This window comes from Lycium barbarum, chromosome 5 (genome assembly GCF_019175385.1).
Source record: "Lycium barbarum isolate Lr01 chromosome 5, ASM1917538v2, whole genome shotgun sequence".
NCBI classification, from domain to species: domain Eukaryota; kingdom Viridiplantae; phylum Streptophyta; class Magnoliopsida; order Solanales; family Solanaceae; genus Lycium; species Lycium barbarum.
In genome coordinates this window covers 12,477,164-12,503,360 of record NC_083341.1, presented here as the reverse complement: position 1 = coordinate 12,503,360, position 26,197 = coordinate 12,477,164, and the positions used below count along the sequence as shown (strand labels likewise).

The window sequence follows — 26,197 nt, the reverse complement described above, 5'->3', positions numbered from 1 at the left end:
CGCTCGACTACAGAAGTCATTCATATTGTAAGGAGATTGGTGGAGCAGTATAGGGAGCGGAAGAGGGACTTCCACATGGTATTCATTGACCTAGAAAAGGCCTACGACAAAGCGCCAAAAGAGGTCCTATGGAGATGCTTAGAGGCTAAAGGTGTACCTGTGGTGTACATTATAGCGATAAAGGACATGTATGATGGAGCTAAGACCAGGGTAAGGACGGTAGGAGGAGACTCGGAGCACTTCCCTGTTATGATGGGGTTGCATCAGGGATCAGCTCTTAGGCCGTTTCTATTCGCCCTGGTGATGGATGAATTGACGCGACAAATACAAGGTGAGGTTCCTTGGTGTATGTTGTTCGCGGATGACATAGTCCTGATTGACGAAACTCACAACGGAGTTAACGATAAGCTGGAGGGCTGGAGACAGACGTTGGAGTCTAAAGGATTTAAATTGAGTAGGACCAAGACATAATACTTGGAGTGCAGGTTCAGTGGCCTACCGCGTGAGGCTGACTAGGAAGTGAGGCTTGGTACCCAGGCCATTCAAAAGAAAGGAAGTTTCAAGTATCTTGGGTCTATTATACAGGGAGATGGGGATATCGACGATGATGTTTCACCTCGTATTGGTGCAGGGTGGATGAAATAGAGGCTCGTCTCCGGAGTGCTGTATGATAAGAAAGTGCCACCAAAACTTAAAGGCAAGTTCTACAAAGTGGTGGTTAAACCGACTTTATTGTACGGGGCAAAGTGATGGCCAATCAAGAAATTTCACGTTCAGAAGATGAAAGTCGCGGAAATGCGAATGCTGCGGTGGATGTGTGAGCACACTAGGAGGGATAGAATTAGAAATGAAGATATCTGAGACAAGGTGGGAGTGGCATCGGTGGAGGACAAGATGCGGGAAGCGAGGCTGAGATGGTTTGGGCATGTGAAGAGGAGAGACACAGATGCTCCAGTGCGGAGGTGTGAGAGATTGGCTATGGACGGTTTCAAGAGAGGCAAAGAGAGGTCGAAGAAGTATTGGGGAGAGGTTATTAGACAGGATATGACACAATTTCAGCTCACCGACGACATGACCTTAGATAGGAGGTTGTGGAGGACTGATTAGGATAGAAGGCTAGGTGGCTTATCCTTTCACCATAGTAGTTGTAGTTTTTCTCATTTGTTTATTGCCATTTGATTTCTGCATTTGATTGCTGCTTATATTTGTTGGGCCGTTGTACTTTGGTTATCTTATTTATCTATAGTAGTTAATGCTCCTTTCTTTCCGGACTGTTCTACCATGACTTTCACGCTTTTGTTATTCCCTGTTTTCATATTGTTTTCAATATGCTTGGTCCTATCTGACCTTTTGTCTTGTTTTCCTCTCTTGAGCCGAGGGGCTTTCGGAAACAGCCGCCCTACCTTTCAAGGTGGGGGTTAGGTCTGCGTACACTCTACCCTCCCCAGACCCCACATGGTGGGATTATACTGGGCTTGTTATTGTTGTTGTTGTTGTTATCCCTGTGAAGTGCCATTTGACACCATTTAAAAAAAAAAAAAAAAAAAACTAATGTGCGTCGCGCATCATCAGATAGTACTCGAAGTGTGTTTTGATAGATATTTGATGATAATTCAGGTAGAAAACATAAAAATCTACTAGTTCCGATAGAAAATTCCCAAAATATTGATTCTTGAGGAGATGTGTTTTTTTTTTTTAAAAAAAAAAAAATTTAAATCTACAAAGTACAACTGGAGCCCCTTGCTTATATCTCGGACACAATCTACGATTTCCGCGTTGTAGTAAACGCCCCAAGATTTTACTATTACCAAAAAAACAAAAAAAAAAAAAAGAATAATCCTATGACCCTTCAGTCCAAAGGAAAATAAAATAAAACTTCTTTGATACTCTAATTAGCAGTTACTACTACATTTTACCTCATTTTGACCGGCAACACTAAGTTCTAAATTTCCGGTCTATTACAACAAGGTCCGACAAAACCTCAAATTCCCACACAAATTTTAGTTGACTTTCTTATCTATTTATACATATATCTTTTGATAATTTTGTTTGTTGATTATTTGTTATTAACAGAGATCAAATATGGATGAACAGTCAAAGTATGTAAAATTAACAAAAGATCAATTGCCTGTTGAAGAAGACATTAAGCCTGGCGAACTTAATCAGCCCATTAATGTTCCTCAGGTCTCTCTTTATCTCTCTCTGATCTGTTTTTAATTTAATTTTATAGCATACTAATTTGATTTCAAGATTTGAACTTTTTAGTTGTGGATTGTGGGGGTTGCATTTGCTTAATGTGTTTACTAGATCTGCTTGTAATTGCTGATATGTGTGAAATGAATGTTTTTAAATTAAGGGTGTGTTTGTTATGAAGGAAAATGTTTTCCAATAGAAAATAAGTGTGTTTCTTATTTTTTTTTTTGTGTTCGGTACGTAAGAGAAAAATATTATTCTACAAGTATTTGTATATAATTTAGACAAATATTATGGGGGTGGAGGTGAGGGTTGGGGAGGGGGGTGCGTGGGGTGGGGTGGTGGTGGGGGGTTGGGGTGATGGGTGGGGGGGGGTAGTGGTGGCGAGCTCAATCAACCCATTCATGTTCCTCAGGACTCCCTCTTTGATCTGTTTTAATTTAATTCTACAACACACTAATTTGTTTGTACAGGGGCGAATTCAAGATTTGAACTTTTTAATAGTGGGTTTGGGTTGCCTTTTTTTTTTTTTTTTACTAGATCTGTTTGTGGTTGCTTTGGGTGTGTGGAATGAAATGTTTTTAAGTTATATGTTCTAGTCAATATTTCTTCTAGGCTAAATGGTGTATAAGTCTTTAAAATAAATCTATCGGATTGATGCTATTACACTCTGTGTAAAAATGATTCTTGATTTCTTGCTAAGACAGAAACTCTGTACATTTACTAATAGGTGTGATAATAAGATCATGTATTTCGCCCAATACCTGCGCTGTGGGGGTAGTTCATAGTGGAAGAGCTATTGAGAGGGAATGAGGTTCAATTGAATCCGCTTCGTCAAAAAATTATAATATGCAAAAAAGATAAATATAAAACTTGTTGGTATAGAAGACGTTGAATCCCCTTGACATAAGGGAGAATTCTAGTGCAGTGGTAAAGGAAAGAGGGTGTTTTGGGGGGGGGGGGGTGTTCAAAACTTGTGTTAAGTACAAGTTGAAATTTCAATTATGACATTCTAGTTTAATTTTGGAATTCCCTTATATTAATTTTGTGGTTCCATCACTGATAGCAAATACTTAGTGGAATAATCGAGGTATAATACTCGAAGTGTGCACAAGCTGCTTGAACACCACTATTACAAAAAGTTAATAATAATAAGGTTTCTCCTGAAGAAATCCGAACTCCAAAACTAAACATGCTTGGGCGAGATAGTATAGTTCCATTTTGTTTACGAGTATACATGGACAGCCATAACATGGATTGGCCGGCTAGGGAATACCTGTCAAAATTGTAAAGCCTACCCTCATAGGACCTTAATGCTGAGCATAAGTGGGCCCTAGGAAAATTGATGAGAATCCCAATTTGAATCCCCCTTTTAATTAAAACCTAAGCTAAGGAAACTCAAGACTGATGCATATTTGTCATGAACTAGTTTTGGATCGGATTGGTGAAGCAATAGGGTATAGCTGTGAGCTGTCAATGCGGGATTCTTATCGCGTACCAAAATCCTTGTTCTGCAAGTTTAGTGATCTCTATTGTTGTGTAGTAGTGTTGTTGTAAATCACCAACCATTACTTATACCTCAATAACTAAAAGATATGTCAAAATTCTCAATCTAACAGGATACTGTTGACAGTACTCAAGCTATTACAGTACAACACAACAGTAAGAAAGGATAATGAAAAGTAAACTTAAAAGCCTTTGCAGTAAATTCGTGATTCCATCTCCAATATTAAGATCATCATCAGAATATCTTGGATTTGATGCCACAAAAGAAATTCAAGATTACAAGGATAGTACGTATCATAAGACACAGATCTGACTCACTCACTGAATAGATATTGTCATGAGAAACATATAATCAAGGGCCTTGTTTCGGAATGCATCTCTGCGCAACTGTTCTACGAACAGTGTAGAAATGTAGCAAGTATGCTGCAAGTTGTTACATGTTTAACCAAATTAGGTTCTTGAAGAATGCAAATAAGTGTTTCCTTGTAGGAACTTTTATCTGCCGTTACATGGCGTAGCGTTGAGCTGACTTCATTATTGAAATTGCCAAAAAGTATATTATTTTATCTGCAAGATATTAGTATGTTCTTCGTTTTACTTTTGTACTAGGTTTGGTTCTTCTCTATCTTTCCTTCTATTACAAATTTCATGTCTCATTGAGCAGCTAGTCGTTCACAAGTGCAACGAATGTGGACAAGTTTTACCTGAAAGTTTTGAGCCTCCGGCAGATGAGCCTTGGACAAGTGGAATTTTCGGATGTGCAGAGGACAGAGATAGTTGTAAGTGATTCTTTTTATGTAATGTACGTAATACTTGTAATCACTTGCATATGTTCTTCATTACACTGTCTAAATAGCGTGTAAAAGACGTTCTTATGTATGAGCTTTTCGTCTCCAAGTTTCGGATCTGCAATAATAAGCTCTCTAGACATCAAGTATATTGATAATCTACAGATATTCGATCATTATTTAATTTGTAAAAAACCGAAGTCTAACACTACGCTAGGTTGTTATTACTCCGGTTTGATTAATGGGATCCTTCCATCTCAGGAAAGAACCTCTTATCATATTCTTAATGTGGATTGTGCACTTTTTGCCAGTCCGTGTGCAGCTATTGCTTCTTCTTTTAACACCAATGGTTTTATCTTACCTCTACAGGCTGGACAGGACTTTTCTGCCCCTGTGTCTTGTTTGGGCGTAACGTCGAGAGCCTGAGAGAAGATACTCCTTGGTCTACCCCTTGTGTTTGTCATGCTATTTTTGTTGAGGGCGGCATTGCTCTTGCAGCTGCAACAGCAGCATTTCATGGTATTGATCCAAGTACATCTTTCCTCATTGGTGAAGGCTTATTATTTGGTTGGTGGATGTGTGGAATATATACTGGCCTCTTCCGGCAGTCGCTACAGAAAAAGTACCATCTCAAGGTAACATCATCGATCTCTGTGTTTGCATGTCATAGTTATGCATAATTAGTATCAAATCCTTTGTCCTTCATCAATTTTATTCACTCTATCTTCTTGAAAGTCCTGCAAATCTTAACCGATAAAAAAGTTTGTCAGCTTAAACTTCACATCATCTAGAGGACAGAGATCACCTTAAACGTAGTAGTTGCAATAAAGTGTTTTTTTATTCTGATGTTACTGTAACCAATTGAAAAAAAGGTTATAAAACTTCGGAATACATTGTTTATTATTAGCTGAAGTTGGCGAAATTTTATTACTTATTTTGAAGGGGAACCTGGAGTAACGGTAAAATTATCTTTGTGTGACCTACAGTGTCACGGGTTCGAGACATGAAATCAGTCATTAATATTTGCGTCAGGGTAGGCTTCCTACATCACTCCCCCTTGGGGTGCGGCCTTTTCCGAACCCTGAAGTGCGTTGTGCATTGGGCTGTCCTTTATTCATTATTATTTTTTCGATATAGAAAGTTCACATGTTTTATTGTGCAGTGCAATTTCGGTTGGTCTAAGTTAACTGCTAGGCGATGAGAGCGGGACTTTAGCACCGAAGTGTGACATAGCAGTGAACGAAACTTGTAATGAACCATAGGAGACCAGTGGTTAAATCTCAGTAAGAGCGAAAAAGGTCTAGGTGATTTTTTCCCATATGAGTCTTGTTGGAAAGAGTTACGCGATATCTTTACTGGTGAGAGACAGCATGTATCCGGTGGATTAGCTAAGGTGCACATAAACTGGTCCAGACACCACCGATATATATATATATATATATATAAAAAGAGAGATTAGAGGGGACTTCATGTATACTCTTAGAGCCTGTTTGGATGGGCTTATGCCTTTAAGCTGAAAACAGCTTATAAGTCAAAAAAAATAAGTTGGGGTAGCCCAACTTATTTTTTTTGGCTTATAAGTTGTTTTCAGCTTATAAGCTGCTTTAGATAAGTTAAGTCAAATTGACTCAATTATTTTTTTGAGCTTATTTTAAACACAAAATGACTTTAAGCTGGTCAGCCAAACACTCAAAAAAGCTAAAAACAGCTTATAAGCCAACTTATAAGCCAATCCAAACGGGCTCTTAATATTGCATGATTCTTTGTCAGATTGTACCTTACGGTTATCCACAACTTTCGAAACGATGCAGAATTCTCCTTGTGACCCTTGCCTGGCACATTGCTGCTTGCACTGGTGTGCCTTGTGCCAAGAGCATAGGGAGATGAAGAATCGTCTGTCAGATAACAGTGCAATGCCAATGACAATAGTCAATCCTCCCCCGGTCCAGGAGATGAATGCTGCTGGCGACAACCGCGAATCGCTACCTTCCTCAACAAATAGCACCGAACAAACCAACCTCGAGATACAAGCTCTGTGAAAATTCTTCTATGCTACCACCATATATTCAATTTAGTATATCATATAACAGTTCAAAGAGTTTGCGTGTGTCGGTTGCTGCTGGCACAGTCACCTTTGGAGCTAAGTTATACAGGAAAAAAATGTTTTTGACGCACATGTTAGGACAATAATGTCTTGGACTGCAGACGAGTAGCTAAATTTGCACTCCTTGTGCACTCTTCTTGTTTTGGTGTCTCAAAATTCCATTAAAAATTTTAGAGTCAAAGGTAGAAGAACTTCGCAATCAATATTAATTATCTTGTATTATTTCTTCATTCTGTTGCACAATTCATTGCTTGTCGTACTAATAGAAGACGAATTTAGAATTTAAACTTTATGAGCTCGTTTAGTTTGATAAATCGAGTGAAACAACCAAGGTATAAGATTTGATATTGTTTTATCCAATGTTGGGTTTGTCTTTTGAATCATGTATAGCTAATTTTGGTATAATTTAATACACCAGTTGGTGTATTATTTTACACCAAGACCAATGTGGTATACCATGATTAAGTTTCTCATGGATAAACAATTGAAAATGCCAAAACTATCCTTGTGGGGTTCCTCAAACCCTTTTCAAACTCATACAGTTTTAAACCAAAAACAAGTTTACGTTATACATTACATATTCGATTTTTGATATAATGAATCAAACGCCTGTTAAAAAATAATCTCCGCATTACAATCCTTACTTTCTAATTCATGCATTACTGATATTTGCATTAGTAATCATTGCATAACTTGTCTCTAAATCAAACGATCCGTATGGGTTTTAGTTTCAAATTTTACCACATCTCGTTTGATTTACGGGATTTCAAATCTATTATTTACTAATTGATGGAGTGTGTGTATATATATATATACACATACATACACTAGTGTCATTTGCCCCGTGCTAAGTCTGGGCTCAAACTGGCGTTAAAATATAAACTTTTAAATTTCTTCTGCTCTTGGCTCTTTGTTTTTGTAACATCAATCTGATACTTCGAAAGACTTTTAAAATATTAAAGTACAAAAACGTACCTAAAAATTAAAGGAAAGTATTTTTCTTAGTTTATATATTAGAATTTAAAAAAAAAATCAATCATTTGGAAGCTCTTCTAATTTCCATTTTACTTAAATTTTTTGAGATTAAAATCTCCGATGATCCAAATAGAGTTTCCATATGTTAAATTAATTGTTTCTTTGAATTGAATCCATATTGGCTAACTTGTTGTATTTACCAAAGAAATTATAGTATTCAATTAATTTTAAAATACTTGATGCGCAAATATTGTTGCATGGTAAAATCAATAAAGTTAACTTACAAATAAATATAAATAATTAAAAGTCTTGATATTACAAGAATTTATCGTAGATATTCTTTCAAATTAAATCACAAAAAAAAAATGAAAAGTCAATAGAATTAATTGTTCCGACTTTAAGCTTTTTTTTTACCTTCCGAAAAGGTGCATGTTAAAAGATAACTTTTTTTTTTTTTTTACTTTTCTTAATTTAATAAACCATTTTATGAAATCTACATTGTAATAACTTTTTCATGTTAAACGTAACTATTTTATCCTAAACTATATAAAATATTGATTATCCGATAATTTGCAAAATATTTTAACATTTAAAAAAAGATGAAAATTATAATTTTTGCAGTTGTCTGGTATTATTACTGTTTGAAAATCAAACTGTATTTTCTTTAACTAATTTTTTCAAACATTTTTAGAATATATAAAAATAATATTTTATAGTTACTCACTTACTCTTTTAATATAGTAAATAAATTTTATGTTAATAGTGTGCACACGTAAACTTTGGTTAATTAACTATCGTACTTCAGAATTTATTTTTTCGATTGAGATGGTGGGACTGTAATTTACATTTTTGATACATTTTTAATGTATTTAAAAATGATATAAGTTATTTATATTTATTTTCTTAATTTAAAACATAATCCAAATTTAAGTGAAATCTTTATAAATTACTTATGTTCACCAGCATGTACGACATAAGATTGTAGGAGCAGATGATTTTTTTTTTACTAAATGGACGAATAAAAAATTAAAGTAGCAAATGATAAATTGTAAATAACATCAATAAATAATATATCTTCGTATAAGAATAATATTTTAATTCAATAACTAAAACTCTATTAAGATAGAGTTGAATGACATGATAATTCTTTATGCGTCTATAATAAATTCTTAAGAAAAAACATAATTTGAAACAAGTTTAATAATATTTCTACATAAAAGATTCAAATATGTATGAGTATGTTTTGTGAGGCCTCTATAACCTTTTTTATATTATTAAAATATGTATAAGTATGTTTTGTGGGACCTCTATAACCTTTTTCATAACATCATTATTTTTAGAGGCATGAAAAAAGTCCTTAAACTTCTCAAAATTTACCAAAATGTGTGAAGATTGACAAACCAATAAAATTTCAATTAGGAGTAAAAAGAGTCAAAAAAAATTACGTGAGGACTACAAAAAATAAGTATTCTCCCTTATATATCGTAGTAAAGTAATGAAAGGGACAATAAAAATAAAAAGTAAAATTTACCTTAAAAATAAATTTGGAGCCTAGAAGTAATTAATTGAAAAGTTTGACATTAAATTGAAAACTTTTGTGAGGACTACAAAAATCCCTTAGTTGTCCCTTATATATATTATATATAGTAGTAATATATATATATATATATATATATATATATATATATATATATATATATATATATATGTCATACTTTCTATTGCATTATTAATTTAATCTAGTGACACATTAATCATGTCTTGTTGGTAAGTCTTCATCATTATTAAAGTTTTTAAAGGATAAATTTTTTGTGAGGAAGGAAGTTTGGAAAGACAATTAACAATCACAAAGGGACACAAGGTTCGATAGTCAATAAAGAATCAAAAACTTTGGAGGTTTAAAATAAATAAAGAGTGTGTTCGATATGAAGGAAAATACTTTTCAATTTTTCATGTTTGGTTGGTCAATTTTTTTTTAAAATTTTTTCTCTAGAAAATAAGTTCCTTAAAATGAGGAAAATGACTTCCTAGTAGAAGTAGGAAAATCAAGTACCGCAACTACGCAAGCGGCTTTCGATCCACATTCACTGTGTCCTTCCCACCTTGCAATACACCTCATCCTCACTCCCACGACAGTAGGCCCATCCCTAGCAACCCCCACCCCTACCTCCCATAGTACTTGTCTAGGTTATATATAAATGATTTTAGCTCAATATTTCTTCTTACTTACTGAAGATAAGAAAATAAGTAAGCAACACACTTATTTTCCTGAAAAATATTTTTGCAATAATTTTCATGAAATTTTCTTCATACGGAACACACCCAAAGAGAAGAATATGGGGTACTAATTAGTAAGACCTAATAAATGTTTTGATTGAAAATGAAACTGAGACTTCAAAATTATATGAATTTTATCAAAATGTATAATAAAAAATATAGCACTTCCTTCGTTTTATTTTACTTCGCCCATGTTGACTTGGCACTCTTCTTAAGAAGCTATTTATTAGGGGTTTATTTTACTAAATTATCCTTATTAATTATGCTTTGAAAATGTAATTTTGTCTACAATTACTTTATATAGTTAGTTAATAATAAGGGTAATACTGAAAGAAAACAATAAATATCTCTTGATTTGCTAAGATAAACAAGTAAAAAAGAACATCTAAATTTAGTATAAGGGCCAAGTAAAATGAAACAAAGGTAGTAAAAGGTAGTCCATCAGTTTCTTTTTACTTGTTTACTTGACACTTTCTTTAAGAAATTATTTGATACTCCCTCTGTCCCATATTAGCTGTACACATCACTATAAATATATGTCCCAAAATAATTGTCCATTGACAAAATCAAGATAGAATTGATTAAGGGCATGTTTGGAAAGCCACCCAGGTAATTGGAATTGGGTGTAATTACACAGTTTGACCTGTTTGTTTGACCAAGTAATTACACAGTTAGGTGGGAATTGGGAGTAATTGACAGGATGTAATTACACTCGCCAATTCTCAGGGGGGGGGGGGGGGGGGGGGAATTGGGTGTAATTACACCATGTAATTACAGGGTTACTTTTTAGTTTGTTTATTTTTTTACTTTAATTTATTTTTATTTTTAATTTCTATTATTTTTATTTTTTTGATTTTTAATATTTTTTATTTCTATTATTTTAATTTCTTTTTTATTTTTACTTTTGAATTATTTTTATTTTTTAAAATGTATTTTTATTTTTATATTATTTATTTTTTCGTTTTCTTTCTTCTCATTTCCAACCTTTACTTCTTGTGGTTCCATGTAATTGCTCGTATTTTTTTTTATTTAATTCATTTAGCATAACCTTGTTATTATTCTAATATTTGAAATTACACCTCTTAATATTGGAAAGAATGAGTCATTAACAAACTTGACATACAACGAGTGACGTTATTAAAGTAGAATTTCATTGTGAATGAGGTTATAGACTTATATTTTTCCTTTCTTTTGAACTATTTACTTAAGTTACGTTGGAACTTACTTATGTAATGTTGGAATTTGACATAAGAGTATTATGTTGAACTTTTTCTTTTGGATTTTGAATTTAGGTTATATTTCCAATTTTAAGTTATTTGCTTTCACACTGCATGTTGTTTATTTTTCACTTACATTCAATGGATTTTTTGTGTCAAACATTTGAATAATGTTATGGCATTATATTTATTAATTGTTTTTTGTCAAACATCTAATCCATGATGTTCTCACAAAAAAAGTCTTCTTTTAAGTTTTATAATTAATTAAAATTATATATTAATTTGAAAAATATATATCAATTATTTTTGTTACAATATTAGTTACAAATATATGATTATTAATTAATATATTTTCAAGAAACAATGTGTTATTAAATAACTAATTTAATATCATTTATAAAGGCAATATTTTTTAAATATTAATTTTAAATTTTTTATAATTAAATTTTATTTTTAAATTAAACCGACTGTGTAATTACACTGGTGCAACCAAACAGCACGCTTGTAATTACACTGTAATTACGTTATGACAAACAAACAGGTCGTTGTAATTACACTACTGTGTAATTACTAGGCTGTGTAATTACTACCCTAGTAATTACACCAATTCTAATTACCAGGTGGCTTTCCAAACAGGCCCTAAGTTTTTTCTACTTTGCCTTAACATTAATTATTTTTTAAGTAACCAATGTTGATTAGAGTGCCATTAATTGGAGAGAGATAAAAGTAATGTAGTAAAAATACACTTTTATTTATGAGTTCTTAAAGGGCATGTAAAGGAAAAAGTGGACAAGTAATACGAGACAGAGGGAGCAGGTGTAAAACACACTAAATTACCTTATTAATTATGCTTTGAAAATATAAGTTTGACTACTACTCCATCCGTCTCAAATTATCTATTGTTTTTTTGTTCTATATGCCCTTAAGAAATACTAATTAGGACGGGTATTTGACTATTTTACCCTTAGTTTTGGAAACTATAGGTGTTCCTGCAGCTTTTATTAGAGCGGTTAAGGTTATGTACGATGGAGCCAAGATTCGGGTGAGAACGATTGGAGGTTACTCAGAACACTTCCCAGTCACGATAGGCCTGCATCAGGGGTCTGCTCTTAGCCCCTTTTTGTTTGCTTTGGCATGGATGCTCTGATGCACCACATTCAAGGAGAGGTGCCATGGTGCATGTTGTTTGCATATGACATTGTGCTTATTGACGAGTCGCGGAGCATTGTTAATGCGAGACTGGAGGTTTGGAGACAGACCCTGGAGTCGAAAGGTTTCACGTTGAGCAGGACTAAGACATAGTACTTAGAGTGCAAATTCAATGATGTGATTCAGGTAGAGGACAAGGACATGCAGCTAGACACTCAGGTCATCCCTAAGAAAGAAAGTTTCAAGTACCTGCAGTTGATCATCTAAGGGAATGGTGAGATTGATGACGATGTCACACATCGTATTGGAGCGGGATGATGAAATGGAAGCTCACATCGGGGGTGTTGTGCGATATGAAGGTGTCGCCTATACTAAAGGGAAAGTTCTACAAAGTGGTGGTTAGAACGACTATGTCGTATGGGACGGAATGGTGGCCAGTTAAGAAAGCGCATGACCAAAAAATGAAAGTAGCAGAGATGCAGACGCCAAGATAGATGTGCGGGCATACCAGGAGAGATAGGATTCTGAATGAAGTGATTCGGGACAAGGTGGGTGTGGCCCCAGTGGTGGATAAGATACGGGAAGGGAGGTTGAGATGGTTCGGCCATGTGCAGCAGAGATGCGTTGATGAGCCAGTGAGAAGGTGTGAGAGGCTGGCAGTGGTGGGCCTGCAGAGAGGGAGGGGTAGACCAAAGAAGGCCTGGGGATAGGTGATTCGGCAGGATATGGCGCTACTTCAGCTTACCGAGGATATGACCGATGATAGGAAGGTGTGGAGGTCGAGTATCAGGGTAGAGGGCTAGTAGGGGGGCGCAAATTTCTTTTCTGTATTAGGAGTATTATTATCTACGTTCACTCGCTTATTTTTTTCTAGATCTCTCATATAGCTTGCTTGTTTCTTTGTTTCTTTCTTTAACATCATTTATCTTATTATTTATTGCTATTACTGCCTATTATTATTATTATTATTATTATTATTATTATTATTATTATTATTATTATTATTATTATTATTATTATTGTTGTTGTTGTTGTTGTTGTTGTTGTTGTTGTTGTTGTTGTTGTTGTTGTTGTCGTCTTGGCAACTTTTCTTGAGCAGGGGTCTATCGGAAACAACCTTCCTACCTCCTAAGGTAGGGGTAAGGTCTGCGTACACTCTACCCTCCCCAGACCTCACCTTATGGGAATATACTGGGTATGTTGTTGTAAATGTTTACTCTATTTATGTGTCATCTCCATTAATAACAAATTTTACTAAGGGTAAAATGTGAAAAAAATAATTAATTGTGCCTTGAACTTCTAAAACACCAAATAATTTGAGACATTAATCACCACGACAGATAATTAGAGACGGAGGGAGTAATACTTATGTGGTTACTTATGATAAGAGTAGTATAGGAAGAAATTAATAAATCTTTTGTGATTTGCTATAATAGACTACAACAACAACAACAACAACATACCCAGTGAAATCTCACGAAGTGGGGTCTGAGGAGAGTAAAGTGTACGCAGAACTTACTCCTACCTTGGAAGGTAAGGAGGTTGTTTCCGAAAGACCCTCGGCTCAAGAGAAAGCATGACAGAAAAAAAAAAGTCAGATAAGGACAAGTAATTCAAAGTAGTATGAAAATGAGATAACGAAAGAGAAAGACCATGATAAAACAGTCTGAAAAAAGAAGCAGTCAATATCACAGTTAAATAAATTAATTGAAGTACAAGAAATAATAGGTAGTAACATAAAACAAAAGACAAGAAACTACCGGGCAAAATGAGAATATTAAAGTAAAAATGATGAAAATAATACTGATCCTATGCGAAGAAAATGAATTAGGGAAAAAATGAAAATTTGTAAGCAAAAAACAACCACCACTTGTAGCATTCTGATGGCTCAAAAAATGATGTGAGGATTACAAAAACTTGGTTCCTTCCTTATCTATATCTATATCTATCTATACTATATTAAAAGCATGAACTTTTAAACTTAAAAGTTAAATTACCGAAATACACTTCTTAAAAAATCCTCATTACCCTATTTGTTTTATATATAAAAAAAGATTACGCTCGGTAACTATCCCAAAATTCAAAGCCACGCTAGTCTACGAACGGATGTGTTCCTTCACAGCAAAAAAAACCGCTTTCTCTTTTAAGTGATTGCTTTTTCAACTATTGCCGCTCCTAGATTAATCCTTTTGGTCAAAAGCTCATTGGTAATCAACTCTTCTCTGCTGCTCAATATTAATCCTTTTGGCCAAAAGTTGTGTTTATCAATTTGTCTTGTGATTTTTTATCCCATGTACTCATTCCCGCCCAGTCGTATATAAGTTTAATTGAGCGCATTCTTGTTCTTCAATCTTTACTTACTAAAAGAGATTGTTTATTTAAAAGAATTTTTTTTTTATGAATTTAGTTCGGACTCAGTAGACCAGTAACCATGGCAACAAAATTGCGAAAGTATTATTGTTACATGCAAAATTTCAATCCAAATAATTATATCCGGGGATTTTGTACGATCGACATGGGTGCATATCCGTTGGAAAAACACAATATGAGGCATTCATTAAATCAATAACAGGGAATAGAATGATGATGATTAATAAAACCTTAAATTCCAATATGGCAATGTTGAAGAAAGTTCTCACATGGACAAGGCCTTTCTCCTGGATATCACTATGAAAGTTACTTCCTAATAAAACAGTTGCATACATATAAAGAGGCACAATCTTTAGCCTTTCTTCTGTAGATCCCGTCACTTTTCAACATGAAGCACTGACTTCTAACTTGAATGACGAATAATTCAGCGTCTGATCAATGAATTACGAAGAAAACAACAAAAACAGGTTCGACATTCTTGACAATTTCTTATTTGTTAACTTCCCTCCTTTTGTGATTTGGTTAACTTGATTTCTAAAAAACGTTATTATAGATTTTTTTTTTTTTTTTTGCAATGATCTCATAGTATACCTGTGCTTTGTGTGCATATATCATAATTATTAACTATAAAAATATATGTTTGCAAGCTACCATTGATTCGCTAAAATATAAACTAATTGGCATACATAGATGTTATGTGTATGAAATGTGTGAATGTTTACTTTCGAGTAATGAAATGATATAAGGATATTATTTGGAAAATTTGTATTTATACTTAAAGTAATTGTCTCATTTTGAGATCAAATGAAATAAAATGTTAGACTTTTATTTCGATATTTTGGTGGCTTTCATTAAAAGTTGAAGGCATAAATTTTATGTCTCTTGTGATGAGGAAAACAATATATCTTTGAGTTCTTGTGTCCTTGTTGCACTTATATATTATAATTTTTCCTATCCTAAATGTTCTATATGCATGTCACCTTGCAAATTACACATTAATATCAAATTGCGCCCTTATACTCTTCTTCATGCATTACACACATATATATATATATATATATATATATAATAGGAGGTCAGCTATATTTTCTGCAAGTCCACTATATTCACTGCAAATTATTTAGGACGCCAAAGCTATATGGTAGAGAAAAGGAGTACTAATTACGCTTATAGAATGCTATTTCTCTCATACTCATATTCAAAGGAGTACTAACTACTCTTGTAACAAGTTACTTTTTGGTAGAATATTTATTATTTAGTGTAAATATATAGGTGCTGGATTTTGTTGACGTTAGATATTTGGTATTGTTTCTTTTAAATAAATTTAGCTTCTTTAGTTTACATCATGTTAGGTTTTACGTGGTAATTAATGGTTACTGTTTGACTTAAGTTTCTTTTTGCAAAGTTTGATATTTGTTTAGAACAAACTTCATAAATGTAGTGTTTGCTTGGAATGTACTTTGATTTGAAAATTGTTTTCCAGATTTAATATTGCATCCAATGTAAAATTATTTTGTACTCTTATATCAGGTTACTGATTATTCAGTCACACAAATTGTACAAGGCTCGGGAACGAATTCACCGTTGTATGGTTGACAGCCGATTCTAGCTATTCTGGCTTCATATACAGGTGAGTTGCAGCCTGCAACCCAAACTGAGGATGGATTATTGGGGTTAGCCCCTTGTGTCAGTAATACATGTACACGTGCTTTGTACTAATAGAAGTAATGCTTGAACGAGATCAATACATACTTGTGATTGTGTCATTAATATTTTTGAGTTATAATAGTCGGAGACGGCTCCAAAATTTTAAAATCATGGGTGTACCCTTATCTTTAACATAAAATTGATATAATTGCTCAATGAAAATCTATATTTTTGTTCACTTTAATTATGTATGTGTTTGAGTCAAAATTCGTATTTTACCCAAATAGTTGAATTTGTTCTAAGGTTAACCACAATTGGTAGTAATTTGATACAGATGTTACACAAGCAAGTTACAAATAATTGATAAAGAATAAATAAAAGGAAAACGTAGACTTATGCCAGTTATGATGAACTTCAGTAATGGATTTCCACCTTCCCAACAATGAGTAAGAATTTGATGATCCAAGAATAATGATAATAACAACAATCAGAGTATCATTAATAATAGTGTATTTTTTGGTCAATATTCGATGCCTAGATATACAAGTGAAAGTCCTATTTATAAGTCTCTTGCCCTATCTGGTGTCTTTCCCGTTATATACATGTAACGACAATAATTAATTGCTGAATTAATGATTGCCATTTAATTCCTTAACTCTGGTCGTTAGTAACAGTTTGGTCGTTAGTAACTATTTGGTCGTTACTGTATTAACTCTATTTAATGCGCAATCAAGAGGGTCTTGTGTGTTGTTTCCGCTGACGCTCTCTTCGTTGACCACATCAGAAATATCAACCACCTTTCCGTAAACGCTTTACTCGGCATTACTATATGATATCTCTGCGTCATTATTTAAACTGACATGTTTCAGATACATATTGGTCCACGTATTAGGTGCGATTTTTTACCCATACAGATAGTCCCTCAATTTTTCGGGTTCATCACAAAGATGTTCCCGAGAAATTGTCTTGCCCGATTTTCATCAATCTTCCCTTGATTAGACATTTGAATCTTCTTTATCGTAGAATAGGAAACGTTGTAGTTGATGTTAGATCGTGTCCCTCTGACGTGATGGGCACGTGGCATAATCGCAAAAGTTGAAAAGACTTGCATTAAATGACGAAGTCAAACGTGGGGCACGTGGCTGTTATCGTGCCCTTCCTTTTCTTGTTGTTTCCCAAGGTAATGATGGTGGTTTTACCCTCTCTACAAAAGTTTAAATTTTACCTTTTTACTATTTCATCTCAATTTTTCCGCTCCAAAACTCTTCAACTTCGAATTCCTTTGCTTTTTGTTCTTCTTCTTCTTCTTCTTCTTCTTCTTCTTCTTCTTCTTCTTCTTCTTCTTCTTCTTCTTCTTCTTCTTCTTCTTCTTCTTCTTCTTCTTCAACTTCTTCGATTTCTTCAATTCTTAATCATGTCTTCTCTTCCATATTATCAAGATATTTCACCAGAAAAGACCGTCATTGTTGACGCTTTTCCTTCCTATGTGGGCGCTGAAAAACCTAAGACTAGAATGCCTCCTAAAACATTTATGGGTGATGCTATTGTTGCTGCTGCTATTCTCAGGCCTTCATCTTCAGTATCTTCTGGTGTTGGTGAAGTTGGAATGGTAAATCTTCCTTCTATTGATGGAGTTCTCCCTAAAACCTACTCACGCTACTGATTTAAAGATTTCGAACGAACACGAAACTGATATGGAGTGAATGGCTATGGTTTCCTGGATTAAGTCCCATATTACTGAAGACCTTGTTCCTTCTGTAATTGAGAGATGCCATTGGAAGGATCAACATGTGGAGGTTATTGTTCCTGAACCAGATAGACCCGCCACCTCTTATTTGCCTGGGTTTTCCACAGTGTACATCTACTCCTTCACTATTGGGTTTAATTTACCGTTAACCCCACTGATTGATCAGTTCTACCGCCGTCTCCAAATTTGTGTAGCGCAACTCACTGCCCGAGTCTGGCGTTTGATTCAATTATCTCAACATGTTGCTCGACTTGCCAATGTACAACTTACCTTAGATCATATTTTATATTTGAACTCCCTTCGTTTTATAAGGGATTCTATGTTAATGCTTAGGGCCAGGGGCCTGAATAAGCTGTTCGATGATCCCGAGGATAGTCATGACCGTTTATGGTTTAATGAGTTCGTGTTTATTCCTACTCACCAATTAGGGAGTAGTGATGCCGAATCTCTTCCGGAGAGATGGAATGCAAGAGCTTTTAATCCCGAGCTAAATATTCTGGAGAATATTCGTGCATTTACAGAAACAATAATCTGATTCTCGGCAAGTGCTAGAACTTGGGAATCAATGGCGGTGAAACAGGGCATTCGTACTTTGGATGATTCCAGAAAGAATAAAGGTATTTACTCTTATTAATTTTCTTTTCCTAATCACAATTATCTTCATTATCTCTATTTTGTCAAGCCGTTCCAGTAAAAGGAGACCATCATCAAGAGCTTTGATTCTTCCAAATGATGACAACTCGGCATTAGATAATATCTGTTCTGTTGTCAGAAAAAGGTTGAGTGCGGAGGCCGAAGGTTCAAAAGATGTCAGTAAACCTGTTCTCAAGAAGAGGAGATTGAAGAAGCAATCTTCTTTTGGTCCTTCCATGATTGGGAAGACCGAAGGTAGGCGTAGCACTGAAAGTACAGATTCCGAGAAAGAATCGCCTTTAATTTTAAGGAAAAGAAGAAGAACTAACCTTTCTCTTATTGATGTGCCAAATGTCTCAAAGGCATCTCCGATGAAGGATTCTGAAGATTTATCTGGCATCCCTGAAGTTCCTTCTCCTTCTCGGGAAAAAGATTCATCACCTACTCTCCCTGAGGTGATGATCATTGATGATGTTTCCGAGGCACCTTTCTAAAGCGCAATCACCGCTGCTAATATAACCGAGTATGATGTTGTCGGGATGAAGATTGTCGATGTTCCCAAAGTTGATGCCTCTCGGGATGAGGTTAAAGGTTCTCCTAAAGTTGACACCTTCCCGTGCGATATTGCAACTCCTTCAGGTCAATCTTCTGATTATACAGAAGGAAAAAGACCTGTTCAAGAGGATTCGCATGAAGCTGATACTGTGATGAAGCTCTACGGGCTGATGATCCCGTAGTCAAGTGGATGCAGTCTTTTGTTCCTCTTACTGTTAATCACAACCGATCTTTCGGTTTATCTGATGAGGCAAATTTATTGGCTAATCCTCATATTATGAGCACTTTTGCCAATAACTTCATAGGACCAAAAGAACAAGTCATTCTAAAGGACATGCCTACCTATCAGATGAACATGATTGCTTTAGGGCTTATGATCTAGGTATGTTTCTTTTCATCTTCCTCTATAAATTTTCCTCATATGTTATAACTTTTGATAATCTGCTTGCAGGCTCAGACTTATTTGGCAGGAAGTCTTGAGCGTTCTGAGGGTGAGTCTAAACATATTGATAAACTCAATAAAGACAACGTCACTCTAACTGAGGAGTTGTCAGCTCCAAAAGCAAAGCAATCTTGTTCTGATACGGTTGAAAGCTAAAGCAGAAACCGACGTGTATAAAGCTGAGTTGAAGCGTCTTCAAGATCAAGTATCTGACTTTTCAAAACTAAAAGGAGAGATCTTTGAGAAAGATATGGCCATCGGCAATCTAAGGGTGAAACGTATGAAATCAGAGGCCAAGTTTGAAAAAGCTACTGAGGAAATCCAGAATATCTGAGATGGATTCTCTTCTCGGAATGCCGAATTCGCCGAGCTTGATGCAAAATTTCAATCATTACAGGTTAAAAGCATTCAAGATTCTGGGGATTTAAGTAGAGCTTTGATTGACTAAAATCAAAGAAAGAGAGACATAGTTGTAATTGAGGAGAAATATACTGAGAAACATCTCGAGATGAAAACTTCATTGGAGAAGAAAGATAGATTTATTACTAAAATCTTGAGAAAATTAGAAGATCTGCAAGAGTGCGCGAAGCAACTCATGTACCGGAAAGACAAGTATAAGCAGAAGATCAAGTGATTGGAAGAAGCCCATGCCGTGGAAAAGCAAAATGTCGTTAACCTGGCTGTTCTTGAAACTCGCTTCAATTTTTTTAAAGGTCTTGATCTTTCCTCATTTGATCATGCCGGCGCCCTCGCTATTGTTGAGCAAATACTAAAGGATGGTCATTATCTTCTCGGTGATATGTTCGGAAATGAGAATACTGAAGAAGAAGAAGATGACGAAAAGGAGTTGGAGGAGAAAAGTGATTCCAGGGATGCCGGTGATGATTTACTTTTTGAAAAGAATATTTCGTCCGACAATGATCATAATTAGATCATTTTAGAAGCTCATGCATTTCTATTCCCTCCAATGTTTGATTGTTTCTCTTACTTTTGCCCCGCTTGGTTTTGGCTGGTGCTTTGTAAGAATTTTGTTTTGACTTTTTAATGAATGAAACTTTTGTTTATCCATATCTCGTCTTTTCCCTTTTTATGATAAATCTCTTGTAAGATTTCTTTTGTTAGAACCTTTCCCGGGTGATCAATCCGTTCCAGAATTCCGACCTCGAAATACTTGTAAGGAGATTCGTAATTTTGCCGCAAATATATCCGGGAAGATGGTTTTGGCATCTTATTCATTATGAATAAATTCCTTTACTCCCAATGCCGAAAAAGAGGTCCTCACTGATAATGAGAAATTTGTTCTACTTTGTGAAAAAGAAAGTTTAAACAATTTACTTTCCTCTTAATCACAATGTAACTTAAAAATATAGTAGGCAAAAAAATACCTTAAGTTGTTGATGATATCGGTGAATGGAGTTCATCTCTGTCCAGAATCTCCAAATATTTGGAGAGATAAGGGTTTCCTTTATGGATATTGGAAATATTGTCCCGCTGATGTAATCCCATTAGTCCCTAGTTTAGGTTTTTGAATCGAAATTCAAAGGCATGATATTAACTGATTCGGGAATATCAAAAGATAAGAATCTTTTACCGTATTTGTTATTTGAAGGGGCATCAAAAGATCCATCTATACATCCCTTTTATTTTCCGGGGTGGCTTGATTCATTTGTTTGCCCATGGAGAACGCAACCTAATCGACTCTATCGATTCTGGTGACGTGGATCGATTGAAATGATTTGTCAAAATTAGAACAAAATTACTTCATCGCCCCTCTAACGATATTTTTTCGGAGATGTGGAACCCAACTCCGAATCCTGTTATTCCAAATGAAATTGCGGACATTCTTGATTGGACCACAGGTTTGTTGGGGGCTTCTCGGGATGTTATACGTTCTTGGAGAAGTTTAAGGCTTCTTCCCTCAGTTTTTCCTTTAGAAAGGCCCGGACTTTGAAATAGGAAACGAAAGAGGGACATAATCATAATAGAAAATGATAACGAGGAGGTTCAAGTTGATATTCGTCATTTTGTTGCTCCTCTTCTGCCTAACCCTGAGATATTGGTAAGAGAAGCATCTCCGAAGAGTGTCAACCATTTTTGACGAGAAAGCTCTTTGGGATCCTTCCCGTTACCGAGAACGTCTCATAGTGATGCGGAGTTATCCTTGGTTCGCCTATCCGAGATGCTTCTACAAGGTCTTGCCCTTGCTGCATCTTCCTCATCACATGTTGCTGAAACGAGAAAAGAAAACGAACAACTTAAGATAAAAGTAAAAAAACTTAAGTCTGACCTTCGGGATTCTGACTCTGTTGAAGCTGCTGTGATGTTGCGCCTAGAGGATGCTGTTTGTGCATTACAACATCGGGATAATGCGATGCAAGTATTGAGCACATCCTATGCTGACCTTCAAGATCGGTTTAAAAGTGTCAAAGCTTCTCGTGAACATTGCTACTCCCGGTGTAAGCTGCTGCGCCTTCAACGTGATGTGGACATTCTTAAATCTCAGAAAGAGGCTTTTGAAGAAGCTCTTACTCCAAGTTTTAATTTGACCGCATCTCTTCAAGCTGCTACCAATGAGCTTCAAATTGCATCGGCATCTCTGAGAGACTTGGAAAATTCCGGAGAAGATCCTCGTGATTAGAATCAGTCTCTCATCCAAGATCGTTAAGAATCTTGAAAAAAGGTGTGCTGATTTGGTTCGTGGTGCCATCTGATATTTCTAATCCTGGTCACCATTGCTGATTCTTAGATGTCTGCTATCAACAATGATCACCATTGCTGATTCTTAGATTCCTGCTATTAACAACGATCACCATTGTTGATTCTTAGATTCCTGCTATCTTTAAGTAGAAGAATTGATCCATGTATATTTTTAGTATTTTCGAGTATTCTTCTATTGTGCTTTCCCTGTTTTGGATAAACTTTTTTGCCTGAGTCATTTCACGAGCGTGTTTTCTCATCTTCATTTTTTTAACATAATACCGTGGAATTGAATTTCCCTAGGAATTGAAAAGTAGTAGATTTACTTAAATAACCGGAACTAAGGTTGATCTAATCGCTCTATGAATCGGGATCATGTTTGTGCAATGTTATCCGATGTGCGACTTTGAAACCATACTGATACAACGGTATTTTGAGTAATTTGCAATTTTATCGGGATGACTTGCAGTCCCTCATTGTTTGGGTGTGAAGTATGAATATTCAAATAATGTAGTATGTATACCATTCTTGTATATTCTTCTAACTGTCTTTCCGGTAAGAACTCAATCGGGATTGAACCCGGGTAAAGAGTACAACTCGTAGAATGTATCTCTACTTTAGGAATGATATAGATTCAAATTGCTGATGTTGCAATTGTTGGAGATGATCTGCCCGTTTGTTCATAAATTGTCTTCCACAGCTTCATCGTTATCTTCTTCAATGGTGTTTACGTATTTCAAGCTTGTCTTTATTAACAAAGTTTTGCTTTTCTTCGTTTTCAAACTCATCGGGATTGAAGTGTTATGTTGATCTACCGTCGATGTTTCTCCTGGTGATCTGTTAGCTATGTCAACCAGTCCCTCTTTATCGTCGTTTCTGTTTTCGGCAATGGGTGGTGTAGGTGTAGTTCCTGTAAGATTTGAATGCAAAATAGAAGAAAATACCAAAGTAATAACACTTGTGTAAACAGAGATCAAACTACAAATCCAACTGTAGAATTCCTACAGACAGCGCCAAACTGTTTGAGTCAAAATTCGTATTTTACCCAAATAGTTGAATTTGTTCTAAGGTTAACCACAATTGGTAGTAATTTGATACAGATGTTACACAAGCAAGTTACAAATAGTTGATAAAAAATAAATAAAAGGAAAAAGTAGACCAATGCCAGTTATGATGAACTTCTGTGATGGATTTCCACCTTCCCAACAATGAGTAAGAATTTGATGATCCAAGAATAATGATAATAACAACAATCAGAGTATCATTAATAATAGTGTAAAAAAGCTAGTCAACTGACTGCTGCTTTTACAGATGACAACGCGCCTCACGCGCGCCCCTTTTTAACACCATCTCCGACCATGGTCGGCCATCCCCTTCCCGTCGTTGGTCAACCCATCCCTACCCACCTTATTCCTAACGATCTTGATGCCTCAACCAAGCTTTCTTATGCAGAAGCTGCTGTCCCCTCAAGATCTAAAGGTCCTAAGCTAAAATATAGACCCCCGGAAATCGTCAAAGGCAAACCGGCTGTATTCTTCTCCCCTTTGGAAGAGGAGGAACTGGCCAAAGTGTGCAGATTCACTTTATTGGGGAAATTTTCTCATGGAAGAGCCACGATTGACGAGATCCGTCGGGATTTCAAAGCGAGGTTTCCGACCAAGGGCCCGATGACGATTGGTCACTACAGCTCAAAGCTAATATTCATGGATTTCACTGACGAGGATGATTTCCGCAACATCTATTTCAGAGAAAAACTTGTTATCATGGGGGATCTGATGAGAATCCTTAGATGGACCAAAGATTTCATCCCAGAAGAGGAGACAACTCTAGCACCGGTTTGGATCTATCTCCCAGGTTTGAAATGGCATTACTATAATTGGGATGCACTTCAGCGAATTACTGAACCGATTGGAAATCTCCTGGTGGTGGACAAAGCGACAACCACGAAATCCCGACCTAACTGTGCAAAGGTAAAGGTCGAAATCGATTTGGCTATTCAAAGGAGGAATTCGGTATGGATTGGGATCAAGGATGAAGAAGGTACTGAAATGGGTGGTTTTTGGCAGATGATTGAATACGAATCCGTTCCGGAGTACTGTTTCAAATGTAAGCACCAGGGACACTCCGAGGCCGTATGCTTTCGCGGGACAGATTTTTCGACACACCGTGATAAAAGAGCTATTTTGCAGAACGCACAGGTTTTCACTGAAACTCCTCTTTTTACCAATAATTTTGCTGGACCCAGCAGGAATTTTAATCCCGTTGCTGGTGCCAATGTCGATAATGTGATGAAAAAAGAAGCCAATCCTAGGAAAGGAAGGTTCCCTCAAACTGAAAGGCCATCAAAACAGATTGTTAATGCGAAGGGTAAGGGCGAGAGGAATATCAAGAAAGGATTTCACAAAGGAGTTAAACCAACTCTTTCTAGCTGGAGGCCTAAACCAACCTCTAATGTTATCAATCAACCTATTACATCTAGTGAGCAGAAGGATACTCATGAGACTTTACAAGTTGCTTCTGTGGTTGTGCCGTCTGTAAATGACTTAGCCCAAGACAGCGTGGTGAATTCTATTGAGCCTTCTTTGATGGTTGCAGAGGAGACTCCTGTGAAAGTGAATAATATGTTTCGTCACTTGGAAAATTTTGTGGATGCTGTAAGCAGCCCTCTTGGGTCTGACTTTGATGAGACAGACATGGTCCCTAACACCCCTTCTTCCCAAATTATAAAATCCCATATTGTCCCTGCTCTAATCACCAAATCGGCTCAAGCAAAATCTTCAATTGATGATTCTCTGCCCCTGAGAATTTCATCTTCGGCCCCTACTACTAAAAACGTTTTTTCCCCTACTTCCAAAGGCTCGTCGTCTTCTTCTGATGAAAGGACTGGGGAACTGTCTAGTATGCATACGGGTGAAGGTGAGCCTAACAGGGTGGTTTTTGCTAACGATCCTATGGGGATAAATCTCACTGTGGACATTTGGAACTCAGATGATACGACTGATGTATGCCACAGTCTGCGATCCAACATTGTTGTGGAGGATCCTTTTATTCCGGATGATGTTGATACAAGTGAATATGAATCGGAAGATAGTGAAGATAAAGTGAGTGATGAAGAAAGGGAGGCTGCTGAGGAGTTTAAAGAATGTAATTCCTCGGACGAGGAGAATCTCTTAAAAGCTTTTGCCCCGAGAACTGCTTGGCACGAAGGGGAGATTATTAATGCAGCTGATCAGCATCTGAGTCAAATGATTCTCAAAGGCAATCTCTCCCCAAGATTCAAAGGAAAAAAAAAAAAGAAGTTGAAAAAATTGACTCCGACCTTGGTCCTGTTACTAGGGCCAAGGGGAAAGCTTCTCAAATTGGTTCCACCTCTCAATTGGTTTAATGTTTAATTGCTTTATTTGGAATATTAGGGGGGTAAGATCTCGGGGAGCTTTTGACAGGCTAAAGTTCCTCACAAAACTATATAAAGTCCATTTTGTTGCTCTCCAAGAGCCCTTGGTGGAACAAACAAAAATTGACGATTTCAGAAGAGGTTTATTTTTTGATGGATGTCACTCTAGTAGTAATGGCAAAATTTGGGCATTCTGGAATTCCGCTATATCTGCTGCTGTTTTTAAAGAAGATGACCAACAAGTGACATTCAAACTATCATTCAAAGGCTCGGACGAGGTTTTCTGGTTGTCTATTGTCTATGCTAAGACCAAGACTCATCTCAGGCTACCTTTGTGGGAAAGTTTGAAGAATTGCAACCAAGAAATTAATGGTCCTTGGTGTATAGCAGGGGACTTCAATGCTATATGGGAGGCAGATGAAAAGAAAGGTGGAAGACCACACAGAATGGAAAAAAGTTGGGATTTTCTAGCTTGTAGTGAAGAATGTGGTATGGTAGATGCG

At 35.9% G+C, this 26,197-nt stretch overlaps 1 protein-coding gene across 2 annotated transcripts; it reads left to right on the top strand.

Moving 5' to 3' along the window:
* The first annotated feature begins 1,781 nt into the window (after window positions 1-1,781).
* On the top strand, window positions 1,782-6,951 carry LOC132640483 (cell number regulator 6-like). Of its 2 annotated transcripts, none has more exons than XM_060357083.1 (5): window positions 1,782-1,968; window positions 2,074-2,184; window positions 4,364-4,478; window positions 4,857-5,122; window positions 6,258-6,394. In XM_060357083.1, the coding sequence occupies exons 2-5, from the start codon at window positions 2,083-2,085 to the stop codon at window positions 6,372-6,374; spliced, it is 600 nt and encodes a 199-aa protein (XP_060213066.1). In that variant the 5' UTR covers window positions 1,782-1,968; window positions 2,074-2,082; the 3' UTR covers window positions 6,375-6,394. The 2 variants fall into 2 exon arrangements, with proteins under 2 accessions (XP_060213066.1, XP_060213065.1); XM_060357082.1 differs by having other exon boundaries at window positions 1,792-1,968; window positions 6,299-6,951.
* The last annotated feature ends 19,246 nt before the right edge of the window (window positions 6,952-26,197 follow it).

Coding starts and splice junctions, on each gene's coding strand:
- LOC132640483 (XM_060357082.1), top strand. CDS start 2,083: ATGGATGAACAGTCAAAGTATGTAAAATTAACAAAAGATCAATTGCCT. Junction 2,185..4,363: donor AGCCCATTAATGTTCCTCAG/GTCTCTCTTTAT, acceptor CTCATTGAGCAG/CTAGTCGTTCACAAGTGCAA. Junction 4,479..4,856: donor TGCAGAGGACAGAGATAGTT/GTAAGTGATTCT, acceptor TTACCTCTACAG/GCTGGACAGGACTTTTCTGC.